The sequence below is a fragment of the Aulostomus chinensis genome, chromosome 4 (genome assembly GCF_037954235.1).
Source record: "Aulostomus chinensis isolate RoL2024-O1b breed Wild chromosome 4, RoL_Achi_v1.0, whole genome shotgun sequence".
Classification (NCBI taxonomy): Eukaryota; Metazoa; Chordata; class Actinopteri; order Syngnathiformes; family Aulostomidae; genus Aulostomus; species Aulostomus chinensis.
The window spans coordinates 16240615-16253935 of NC_141323.1; the positions used below are offsets into that span (position 1 = coordinate 16240615).

The window sequence follows — 13321 nt, forward strand, 5'->3', positions numbered from 1 at the left end:
CAACTTACTCCCCCTCCATGTTTATCTAACCAGCTGTGGCAATGATTGACTCATATACACACACACACACACACACACACACACACAATATCTCTCTCGCTCTCTCTCTCTCTCTCTCTCTCTCACTCACTCACACACACACACACACAGTCACACACACACCTACCTCACCTTTTCTATCACCATATCAGTTTCTATCCCTCTCATCATCCTCTCTGGTCCTCTTATCGTGTGTCGAGGGGTTGTGCGCTTTCTCTCACTGCCTGTCAGTTGATGAAGGGAAGATTGGTAAGATTGCAGTGAGGTTGCGTTTGGCGCCACCACAGCTGGTGATTGCGTCGATATGAATCCAGAGGAAGCTGTGGCTGATAGTGTCAGGCAGCATCACTATATATGGGCATAGTTGACATAATAGGGGGAAAAACATTGTGATTGTGCAAAATTATAATGCTATGGGATGGTAATGATGTTAACATGGCTGTATTTGGCAGTTGTATGAAAAATTACATAAGCTTTATTGATAAAGATCAAGACCTTCTTAACCTAAAAACTAATTTCTAGGTTTAAGGACTCATTCCACTCTTTAGAGCAGTTTGATGACAAAATCAAGAGTAGATTTAATTCATGTTACTGAACTTTTGATCTTCTCTTTGTGAAATGAATACCTTGATACTAACCAGTAACACCCCATAAATCCCAGTTTACCACTGGAGAGTTCTAAAAAGGACTGGCAACCCAACAGGACCACCTTGTTTACAGAAAACACTGTCATTTTTCTCTTCATCATCAGTGTCATGTGGACAGTCGGTAGGACTCTACCCATACTTGCAGCGTTTTCATTGTGTGTGTTGTGGCTGCATTCAAGTGCACAGTGCTGAGGTTCTGTAAATGACCTAAGGACTATAGGGAAGCTTATTTCTGCAACCACTTGCATTTCCTCCTTAATTGTTCCTCCTCTGCCCATAAACCTCCTGCTTTGTGAATCTGTGTGCATGTGCGCGTATGTGTAGGCATGTTAAAGAGAAAAAGAAGGTCCTTTTCTCTCTGCTAGCAGTGTCAGCAGGTGAGCTGCCCTATTGGGAGAAAAGAGAGAAATTGCCAAAGCATGCAAATTGCTTCTCCAAGGGGAGAATCAATTAGGTGCATAGCGGCTGGAGCAGAAAGGAAAGAAGGAGGCAGAGAGGGGCATGAGTCCATGCAGAGTGATGGTGCAGAGCCATGTTGATCACGTCCTCAGAGACTCTGCATTACTCCTTCTGTCCTCAATCCATGGACTGATCCTACTGGCTAAAGCTTTGTCAGCATACTGCCTTCTAAACCTTTACCTCGCTCTCTTTCCTTTCTTTTGGTCTATGCCATTGTGTGTCTAATTATAGAATGTTCTGGTGTCTCCCATGTAAAACCTCCTCACATGTTCTCCCAACTGTTCTTTTTGTGCTCTAATCTCTGCCAGAGAAAATCTATGCGAGTCCTCTTAGATAGAGCATATATCTACGAATACTATAATGATTTTTTTTAATCTGTTGGTTATTTTGTGTATATGTCGCTGGTTGCAGTTGTCTTCATTGGTTTTATCTCCTTTTCAGGTGAATAATGTCCTCCATCTCAAGAGAGGCTTGATCCTGATTGGCCGACAATATTGGACTGTGCCTCCTTCCCGCTCCTCACCACTCCCAGCCTCTGCACAGCCATGAAGTCCCTCACCAGGACACGGACCTGCTTTTTTGTATGCTGCTTCCTATCCACTTTGGCGCTTCCTGTGACATCACAAACAGTAGTACAGGCTCCACAGGCTCACAGTTCAGGGTCCCAAGTGATCACAGCATCTCTTCAGGAGGAGGAGTATGCGTCATTTCGTGTGGAGAACCCTGAATGGACATTCAACCATTTGGCTGTGGACTATCGAAATGGCAACGTTTATTTGGGAGCGGTCAATCGCATCTACAAACTGTCCCCGGGCTTGGAGGTCCAGGTGTCCCATGAGACAGGCCCGGATGAAGACAACCGCAAGTGCTACCCACCACGGATTGTCCAGCCCTGCAGTGAGCCACTGACACTGACCAACAATGTCAACAAGATGCTTTTGATGGACTACCGGGAAAACCGGCTACTGGCGTGTGGCAGCCTCTACCAGGGTATCTGCAAGCTCCTTCGCCTAGATGACCTCTTCAAACTCGGAGAGCCCTTCCACAAGAAGGAGCACTACCTCTCTGGCGTTAATGAGAGTGGCTCTGTGTTTGGTGTCATTGTTTCATATGGCAGTGCTTCTCCAGACATGCTGTTTGTAGCCACAGCAGTGGATGGCAAGCCAGAGTACTTCCCCACCATCTCTAGTCGCAAGTTGGCCAGAAACTCCGAAGAAGATGGCATGTTTGCCTATGTCTACCATGATGAGTTTGTTGCCTCAATGATAAAGATCCCTTCAGACACCTTCACTGTCATCCCAGACTTTGACATATATTACATTTATGGCTTTGCCAGTGGGAAATTTGTCTACTTCCTGACTTTGCAACCTGAAATGGGTGGTGGCCAAAGTACTGGATCCTCTTCTGCAGGTCGAGAACAGGTCTACACCTCTAAGATAGTCCGCCTCTGTAAGAACGACACAGCCTTCAACTCCTATGTGGAGGTGCCCATTGGATGCATAAGTGGCAATGTGGAGTACCGGTTACTGGAGGCGGCTTTCTTGTCCAAAGCGGGTGCTATCTTGGCACGCTCACTTGACGTGGCACCAGATGATGATGTACTATTTGCCGTATTCTCAAAAGGTCAGAAGAGACGTCCACGCCAGGCTTCTCAGGACTCAGCTTTGTGTGTCTTTTCTCTGCGAAAAATAAATGAGAAAATCAAGGAGAGGCTGCAGTCATGCTACAAGGGAGAGGGCACGCTGGACCTGGCTTGGCTCAAAGTCAAAGACATTCCCTGCAGCAGTGCGGTGAGTACAAGAATGCATGTAAAGCACATTTTTGTGACCTTCACCCACATGTAGCCAAACACAAGCTTTTTTCTTGCAATCTTGCAATGTCGTAACAGAACAGAAGGGGTAGTACTGTATATTTATGATTAAAGTCACATTTATCATTCAATCCCTTTTTAGGAAAAAGAATCTAAACAATTGAAAGTGTTAGTATTCGTATTAGTAGTTTTTTTTTGAAAATTAGAATTCATAATTTAGTTGCAGTACTAGAGGTTGGATTAAGACCTTGTCCCATTAGGACCCGCTTCCAAATTTTTCAAATCCCAAAAATCGGTGCACTGAGAGCTCATCAGTACTGCAATGGAGATGAGCAGTTCAAAGACAGGACTCCTGTCATTATTAAAATCCAAAAGTTCCCCAAATATGAATTGTTTGCTGTTTCAAGTTATGTAGGTCACATACCAACTATTGCCAAAATCTTGTTTGATTTGTCATCACTTGATTGCTTGCTTGCTAAGAAGACGCTTGTGGACAAGGCATAAGGAGTGTAATTATGTTCTAAGGTAACTACTAATGGAGGGAACACAATATCGAAGCTAAGGCACACTTAATGTTGCCTGTTAGGTAAAGACAAATGCAGTTTGCATGTCTTTGGCGGACCATCCTCATCCTTCCTCACACAAGGTAACTACAGCGCACACCCAAACATGCTAGCCCTCTTCAATAATCATTCCAACTTTCAAAATTATTCAAAAAAATCCATAGCCGTGTTCATTGATTGTGATTCAAAATAATGTTTTACATGAGCAAAATTCATTGATGGAGATGGTTATAAGCACTGACCCAATCTCCACCCCCTCAATTCCCTAAATCCAGCCACTGGCTGCCAGGTGGAAGGCGCCAGGTGGAAGGCGCCAAGTGAACGTTAACTCTCTGAATGATGCACTGACAGTGACAAAATATTAATTTCTTTTTTTCCTGAATAATAGATGAATATTTTTAAGGGTATCAATACAGATATTGATAAGAATTGAAGCCCCCCACCTTAGACTCTCCAGGTGTATCTTTAAAGGACAAGGCCAGAGTAGCAAGCTTGGGTGCACTGCGGGAGGCATGAACACTCTGTTCTTGGGTGGGTTCATGCTCCATCTCATTATGATGTGATGTTAACCATCCACTGCCTCTTTTAATCCCCTCACCCTTTCAGACAATGCAGCTGAATGCTCAGCCAAATTACCATAATTCCATTCCCCATAACAGCATTACAAATTCGGTGATTCAGTTCATTTGATTTCTCACTTTGTGCACATACAAAACAAGGTTAAATTGGGTGTTGCATGTTTAGACCACTTTTGAAATCAGCCAAAACTATCTCATGCATTTTTTGTTCTTGAGCTCATATTATGTTGTTAATAAAAGGCTGCCATCCTCAAGAAATACAAGATTACCTTCATCAGAGCATAGTACATCTTCTGCGATGGTGCATGGATAAACCACTTCCCTGCTTGCTTCCAATAGTGATTTAATATGTCAAAACCTAATGATTAAAATGTACATTGTCTATAAGTTTGACACGTTTTTCTGCATTGTAGTTACTTTTAATACATGATGTCCTGTGCATACATGATAACACTAATATTTCTGTGTTGTAGAAGGATTAAATTTATCACTTTTGTCCAGGGTGACATTTCAATTGCTTTCAACCTTCATGAGTGGCAAAAGAAAATTTGAACACCCACAAATAAATATTGATTGCGCGTTTGTAGTGATATTACAGAAACATGCATTTGATCCCCTCATCACCCAGGCCATACGGCCTTGACCTCAGCCATGCACTATCTGCAGCCATTATGAAGTTGACCCTCTTTTGTGTTTTGTCCTGGAATCACGGTGTTTATCTATGAATGCGTCTCTGGCGCGGCACATGTGCTAGGGCGCCTTTGTCTGCTGCTTGAGGACCTGATAAATCATGCCTGGTTGGAGCTGTCAGCGGGGAGAGGAAGTGTGTGAGGGAGCACGCAGGGGTTAGCGCTAAGGAATGATGCCATTTCAGCGTGCGCCACAGAATCACCACTGTCACCGCATAAATTAGGCCCTGCTGAACAAGATAGTTCTGACACACATACACATGACACTATGCTTGATAAAGTAGAATAACAGTCATAAATAACTTTTATGAGAGTTTTTTTTATTGTTATGTTGATTGGAATTCTTGGCTCTTTTGGAGCCCTATTTGTGTCCACGAAACAGCAAGCTCAGGCATCTCTGACAATTTTTTTCTTGACCCCTAAACCTTGTTTCCCGTTCCTTCTTAGCTGAGCATAAAGCACATGTTACACAGGTGGGAAAAGAAGCACGGACAGGTGCTAGGCGCATTCAAGTTGATGTGAAAAATTATCTTCAAAATTGATGCTTCAGTTCAGTGTCTGTCTCTAGTGTGTTGTCACTTTTATGTCATCTTCATCCTTCTATGAAATACATCTCCATAATGGGATGATGCTCAAAATTCAAATAAACCCTTCAGCTTGAAGAGATTTTTTTTTAAGCAAAAAAGTTTAATGTGGTTAACATCAGTACAGCTGTCTATTTTAAAGTCAAATGAGTGATTCTCCCACTGTTGGATACCCACAGCTGTCAGCTTTGACTGTACTGTATGTGTACTGTACCTCCTGTTGATCAGTTAATCCTTGCAGCTATCTGAAGGCAGCAGGATTGATGTTTTGATTCATCTGCAGCCCCCACTTTACTCTGGAGTGCAGCACCAGAATGTTTGGCCGTCCAACATGTTTTCTTTAATTAAACCACTCACACAATTAAAATAAGGCCCTTAGAGTGGAATTGTCTGGACAAATGTAAATACAAGAACAGGCACATGAATCAGAAGTTGAAAGCCTATTGCTGGAGAATTACCAAATGAATAGATGTAACTATATGTGTGTATAATCAGTGAGTGTAGTCAGGAGAACATTAAATATTGTTACAATTTAGTGTTACAGGGAAACATACCTACTATCTAGGGTCTTAGTCTGCAATTATCTTGTTGCTTTAAATGATGCCTAACTGGCAATGTTGTCATTGATTTAAACAGAAATTATTTTGTATTTTGCGACCATTGTTCATCTCTGTGTTTTACTGGGGTAAACAGCACCAGTCTGGACCCTCACAATATATTGATACACACACTTAAAATTAAGGAATTTTGGAAGTTACTGGGCTTGTGTGGCTAAATGAGGAATTGCACCTCCCCATAAAAAAAAAATATCTTGCTCACTTTGTTGGACTCACTCTAGATTTTTTTGTGTAAGAAATGAAATTCAGATAGAAGTACAACTTTCTGAGCTGAATCATTTGTATAAAGGAACAGGTTTAAACCAACTGCTGACTTCCTATTGTTGATGTACAAAAATTTAAAAAAGAAAAGAAAAGTAGGCCTAAAATACTTCCCTGTGGGACCCCACAATTTCCTGGTTGTGACCTGGACAAGCATAAATCTATTACTTGTCCTCTGCCCCAAGATGAAGGGTAAATGTTTAGAATAAACACAGAGGATTATGTAAACCTGTAAATAAATAAATGAGTTTTGGAGCTTAAAGGAAACTACTGTTCCTGTGCTACTAAATTTAGCACACCTAATAGTTCTTTCACAGCATGCCACATACTATAAACCCAGATGGAATTAGTCTGTAGCGTGGAATTGTGACACTGTTCTTGACTAATCTCTGTCCTGACTAATCTCATTTGCTCCCATCTTACCTCTGAGATATTGAGGATTTCAATGATTAGATCATGTTAAAGTAATCTCAGACATTATGCCTCTATGATGATTTGTTTTTTTAAACCACTGCTGGGTTTCATCAGATGAGAAGATTTATAGTTGTCGCTGTTTTGGAATGCAGATAAATCAAGTCATCATGGCAAGTACCAATATGTATAAGGACATAATGCATTTAGAGGACACAGGTCTTTGTAGGACACTATAAACACTTGTCAGACCTTTGCACCATCTTTAAGAGGCTTTCAGTCAGAGTAGGAGCGATTGAAAGAGGGAGAAGTTGTGAAGGGAGAGGACAGAGAGCGGTGCGATGGGTGAGCGAGCTCTAGAGAGGATAGATGGGGGAAGAAAGAGAGTGAGGGGAGAGATGCTTCCTGATCTCCCCCCAAATGGCCATGCTTGGCTGAGCCACATAACGCGTGCTCAACAGTATAAGTCTGCAAAGGGCCTGCATCCATAGATCATTGTGAAGTGGCATGTGACCTATAAAAAAAGCTGCCTGCTCCCTACATGTTCACCGTGTCAGCAAAAAAAAGAACAACAAAACAGCAGGATCACAATAAATTCACTCTCTCCTCTTTTCCCTCTCATGCTTGATTCATTGCTCATTGCCTATGCCGCACTTTTCTCCTGTCCCTGTCCTTCTCCTTATGCACTTATGAAAATAGTTGCCACCATCCCATCCTCTTATTCCCCCCCGCCTACCCCCCAACCCTTTTGTGCCCTTCTCTCCTTTTATTTCCTCTCACAAAGCTTTCTCCAAGCACAGAGTGAAGCACTGACTTTCACACCCCCCTTAACTTTGATGAGAAAATTACAAGGTCACGTGCAAGTCCCTAACAGGCCACGGCCATCCTCTCATCCTTTCTGCTAATGATCATTAATTACATGTCATTAACTAACATGCCACGGGCTATTCTTCCACATTTGTCATGTGCTATCGACTCCACATTCTGAATTCACTCCAATTAATTAGATTATTCTACTTGGCTGTTTCTTTGAGTCTTTTTCTTGATCTCTTTTGCACACCCCTCCCTTGATGCATCCCTCACTTGAAAGGAACCCTTCCAACATGACATTCTTTCTTCCCTTGTGCTTGTTTTTTTCATGTTATTTTGACTATTTCTTTTATTATGTTCAACCCTCGACTGGCCTTATCTCTTGTGCTGGCCATCTCCATCCCTCCACCTCCTCCCGATTGTGAACTTAATCAGTGGCTGGCTGCTGTTGCTGATGAGTCAGTCGAGGCCACATCCTCAGGAAGGGAAAGGCTAGTGGATTCATTAACATCCAGACTGCACCCCTCCCCCTTCCCCACTTCACCCCACTCCATCCATATATCCGCTATCTTGCTTGCTGGCTGGCTCGCTAATTAAATCTCCATACATGATACCACTTGGTAAAGGTCAGAATCCATCACAATATCATTATTCTGTGATTAAGCAAGTGTCTCCCTCTAGTCTGTTGGTGGGTCTTCACCTCAAACACTGACAGAATCGGGGGTCTTCCTTTCTTCCCTTGTTGTTTTTCACTTTTTCTAACTCTTAAAAGGACTCAATGTGCTTTCTGTTTCCCTTTCATCTCACCTTTGTAAGTCGGACATAACAATATTTGAAAATCTTTTTCAAACTACTCTGGGTTACAAATTGAATGTACTGGGCTCACATATTACTGCACCTATGCTGTTTACTCTGATAATGGCTTTTGCTGAATGTGTTGAATTGTTATTTTTCAAGGACCCCAATATTGGGAGAAATGTATAAAAGTATTTCAAGTGGTTATTGTAAGTCATGGGTAAAATGTTATTATGAAGTACTTATTTGTTATGTGTGTAAAATACATGTTTACTAAGTTGCATGTAACTTATGGGTTTAGTACATGTTAGCACAGTAACTAGAAATTAGTACAATTAGGTGTCGTCAATAATGCACATACATGTTTCCCCTAATTAAGTTTTATCACAGGAAATAAATACAGATTGGGTTTTAACATCTTGGACAAACAGTCCATATTAGATGAGAACAAATGAAAAAGTCAAGTAATTATTCCAGATGGAAATTGATTTCTCTTTGTAATCTTGAATTCTTTCTCCAGCTTCTACTGTGATTCGTATTCCCAACGTCATTCTGTTGACTTTAGTGATGTCTCAGTCATGCTGTTTCTCCTGATTTGATTGTTTTCTCAAACTATTATTCATAATCTGTTGCAGCTGCTCAGCTGAGGGCTGGCAGGTGCAAGCATTTGCAAAAATAAATTTACAGAATATCACAGGCTTATTGCCTCCCCGCATTGAAACCTGCCAACAAAACATGCAGAGAAAATAACTTTGTTCCAGGAACACCCTGTACAGCTTAATATACCCAATTCACACTCCAATATATGCAAACCTGCTGCACTTCCCAGCTTTATTTGATATGAAATGTGCACACACTACAACCCACACGTTCATTCCCCATTTTTCACTTTATCACTGAACCGATCAGCTAAGAATGATGGCCCCTCTTCTCTGAGATGACATCACTGTCAGGCAGTGAAACCAGCCTATGGATATTTCTGCTTTCTTCCGTCCTAACCACTGTGACTGGTTTTCGAAACAGTCCCTGCAGGGCCGTACAAAGGGGAAGTTAAATCTACTTGATGACAGCTCTTGTACTCCATCTCGACACTGGTGCATCCAGACTGACTTTTGAGCAAAACTCAGAGTGCTGCAAAAAAAACCAAACCCAAAAAAACCCTCTCTGTCTTGGAATGCCCTGTGGAAGCATCAACAAAGCGGCAAAAAGAACTAAACCTCAGCCATCAGAAATAGATTCATTATCACTTCTGCTCTTACCAAGACCATGAAACTGCGTATTTAACTTGGGCTTCTCAATTTAAGCAGTTTATTATGGAAGGAAGCGTTAAGTTTAAGCATGTGCATGATAGCTGGATGCTACATTTTTTCTCTTTATGCGTTTTCTTTTTTAGCCTTTCATCATAACCTCATGAATTTCCCACGAGTAAGACAATAATGACATGGCGTTCAATATAAATCTGATTTTTGTGAGGAGGGAACCTGAAAATGATCAGTTGTTGCTCAGTAGCCAAACTGTTCAGGTCAGGAGCCCCAAAATAAAGGTATGAAAGACCTTCAACCTCTCTTATCCTTAGTGTAACATGCAGTGCACGTACACTATAGGCCAAATTAAAAAAGAATTACATTTTCTAAGCCCTTTTGATTTGTTTTTCAATTTTTTTAAGTTTATGGAAATCATCTTTTGACCCCCTATCATAGTTCTAACAGGGTTTGAATGACATTTTTAGTGAGTTCAGTCATAGAGAATTGTGTGTTTGGCATCTCACTGTGTGTGATACATGTGAGAGTGTGTTTGGTCATGCATTGCTAGTGTGATGGAGGCCACCGTGGATCAGTTGTCAAGCAGACTTGGCACTGTGATCCAGCAGATCCACACACACACACACACACACACACACACACACACACACACACACACACACACACACACACACACATTCTTCATCACAAACGAATGAAAGGTCATGCATTATTTAAAGTTGCACGGTGCAGCTAAATGACAAAAAAACTGCCAGATGCGACCCCTCAGTTTTTCACGGGTGTAGTCAGATGTCACACAGTGTGTCACTGTCATGGGAAGTCATGAACCAGTTACATAACTGTTGCTATCACTGTTGTTCCAGCATATATGAATCTAAAAAAACAAAACAACCCTGATCCATTGACAAGATCATTTCAGCAAACTTCATTCTTTTGTATTGTTCAGTTTTCCTACTTGTAAAGAAATAGTACTTTCTCTTTCATATCTTAAATGGCTGAACTCATGAAAACCCCCTTTATCTGATGCTTTATCTCATTGTTAAAGTCATACGGCCAATGTTTTACTATCGTGAAACTGAATGTTGACATTATATCTTAGAATGAATTGTACAACCCACTTAGCCATGACATAATTCTCTAATGCCGCCAATCATCCTGGCAAGTTAGCTATTAAGCACAGTAGGGCTGAAGGAAAATGGTGGATCGTAGCTTGAGAAAGCTCACATGAGAAAACTGCCCTTTCATTTACTCCACAAGCTGGTCAGATACAACAACTACATGTTTTTTTAACAGAATAACTTCAACTGGACCAGCCGGTTCAGGAGACTTGAATCCTCGGAGTATCTTACAGCTGTGCAGCAACGTGAAACCAGTTTCTGCGGTTTAATGTGTGTCCATTAACTCTGTGAAAGCCAATGAAACAGGCCCTCCCGACAGCACAAGCCTAGATTAGGCCGTACATCAGAGAACGTTGGAGAGCGGATCTCTTTCAGTCCCCACTAATCGCATTGAACGACTCTCTCTTACCGCGTGCGCCCATTGCCCCCTCTCTTTCTCGCCACTCTGTATCTGCTGATCCCCCTGCACAGTCCAGAAGAGCGGTCTCTTTGTGCCGGTGCTGGCAGGCGGACAGAAGCACAGCGATGGATACGGCTGAGAGTGACCTGATTCTGCCTCAGTGCCTGGCCTCTGTCCAGAAACAGAGACTCCGCTCCGGTCCCTCTGTCTTCAGGGAGGAACCCTCCGTCTTTTTATTTTTTACGCTGCGGGATGCTCGCTGGAATACTTGCCAGACCTGGCCGGGGGAATGAGTTTGGAGTTTCATCTCCTTGGAGTCATTATTATATTTATGGAGCAGCTCTCTTGGTTTTAGCACAAATTATTCAGACATATTCAACTGATACTATTTCCCCAACTAACGGCTTGTCTTGTAAAATTATCTGTATTATTACGATTTTTAAGGTATTTCCTATAAAATATTTGCAGCCACGGATTTATTTTTACCTAAATCAAAATCTATCCAGGTCCAAATACCTTTTCCAGAGAAAAGATGGGGCAAAACCTACCACTGTCATTAAAAAAGTAATGCAATAATTTGCCTTTTTCCATCATTCTGTGAGCATCTGTGCTCCGATTCTGCTCCTGGGCTGAATGAGTGAAAGCTTACCTTCCTGAGCTGTAGAAGCTGCAGCTTGTCGCCTGCAGCTCTTCATCTCACGGCTCACTGTTGCTGGTCCTTCTCTTTCTATTACTCTCTGCAATATTTCAAACTGATCCGCTGTCAAAAATTGCAGAATATTAGGATTTTTTGATGTAGTGGAGACACATATTTGATGAATTATAACAGGCTTGTGACTGGCGGGTGGCAGCCAGGTGATTACTTCACACTAAACTTACATGCTTTTAATGTGAAACTGGAACAGAAGGAACCGATTTGCATTCGCAGTAAGGTTATGCAACTTTTCTTCCCGGAATTTTGTGGAAAAGTCGCCAGCAACACTCAGCTCAACAGCAGCTCATTCAGTCTGTAGTAACTGCAGATGGCCATTGCTTCAATAACTGTCTTAGTTGGACATTTGTTTAAATCAAAATCTGGCTTTATTGCCCTACTTTGATGGATAATAAACTAAATCTGTCACCAGCATTTATAAATGGCCGGATACAGTCATCTTTTTGAAGGGCAAAGAAATCTCATTTGTCAGTTTTTGTATCTAGTAATTCACAATACTTCATAACGAGTGTCCACAAGTGAAATGAATGTGTGACAACTACAAGGTTCAAGTTGTTTGAACAACTAGAAAAGCTTTGGCAAAGAAGAAGTAGTGAGAAATACTAACCCTGTGCAGTCACATTGTCTCATTGGCAAAGTCAAGGGCATTGATATTGTTTGATGTTCCGACCGGTGGCGTCTGTGACACCCCAGCCACAAATGTCATGTTTTTGGTGGAGGTGTAATGAAAATGTGTCTGCTTCCTGATCCTGAAAAGGCTGCCAGACAGAAAGTACATTTTATTAGATTGCAAAATAATGAAATATACTTGAAAAGATGGCAGACATGATTGTCAACCAGCAGAAACAATAACACAGCGTGCCGGCGCCGAGAGAGGAAAACACGTTTTCTCATACGTGCATCAAACGTCACTCACACCGACGTATTTACTGACACACACAGATCATGTGAAGGGATTTTTAATTGTAAAGAACACTTTTACTATCTTAGAAAAGTAATTGCTCTTGTGAGAAATCGCAGCGCTTTCTTCTATCTTTTGAGGAATCTTTCAATTACAGAGCCCCTCCCACCCCTACCCCTTCAAAAAAAACCAAAAAAACCCAAAGCTACAAAGTTCCCCATTTTTCTTCAGATAGGCCATGCTAACCTTTGAACTCTGAGAAGACAAGGCTCCTCTGTAACTGGCTGCAACACAGAGGGGTGCTCCTCACTGTCAGAGACTGATTATTAATGAAGAAAAACAGTTTTAGTGGTGAGTGCAGAGAAATGCAGCAAGTGGATGCCAGCGGATATTCGTTAGACCTGATTAACGATCATTTCCTCGCAGGTTATCATGAGAGTAGCACTGCAAACCAGAGTGATATTTCATTGTGATTTTTACAGTGTGACCCTGGTTCTCATCAGAGCACCATTAGTCTAGTGGCTCGCCACGGCACGACTTGTAGGACAGAGTGCATTTTTGACAGCAGCTCATTCTGAAAAAGGTCAGAAGAGAAGGCAAAGAGAATTGGAAGGCAAAAATTGACCACTTAAATGTGTTTTTGTGGTGCACCCATATTCATCTCT

General features: G+C 41.8%; 1 protein-coding gene across 4 annotated transcripts in view; it reads left to right on the forward strand.

Moving 5' to 3' along the window:
• Positions 1 to 13321, forward strand: part of plxna4 (plexin A4) — a 248351-nt gene that overhangs the window by 31496 nt on the left and 203534 nt on the right. For all 4 annotated transcript variants that reach the window (XM_086202084.1, XM_086202085.1, XM_086202083.1 and 1 more), the window contains one exon: positions 1587 to 2935. In XM_086202084.1, coding sequence (XP_086058210.1) covers positions 1691 to 2935 — 1245 coding nt within the window. In that variant the 5' untranslated portion in view covers positions 1587 to 1690. The remainder of the gene's footprint in view (positions 1 to 1586; positions 2936 to 13321) is intronic.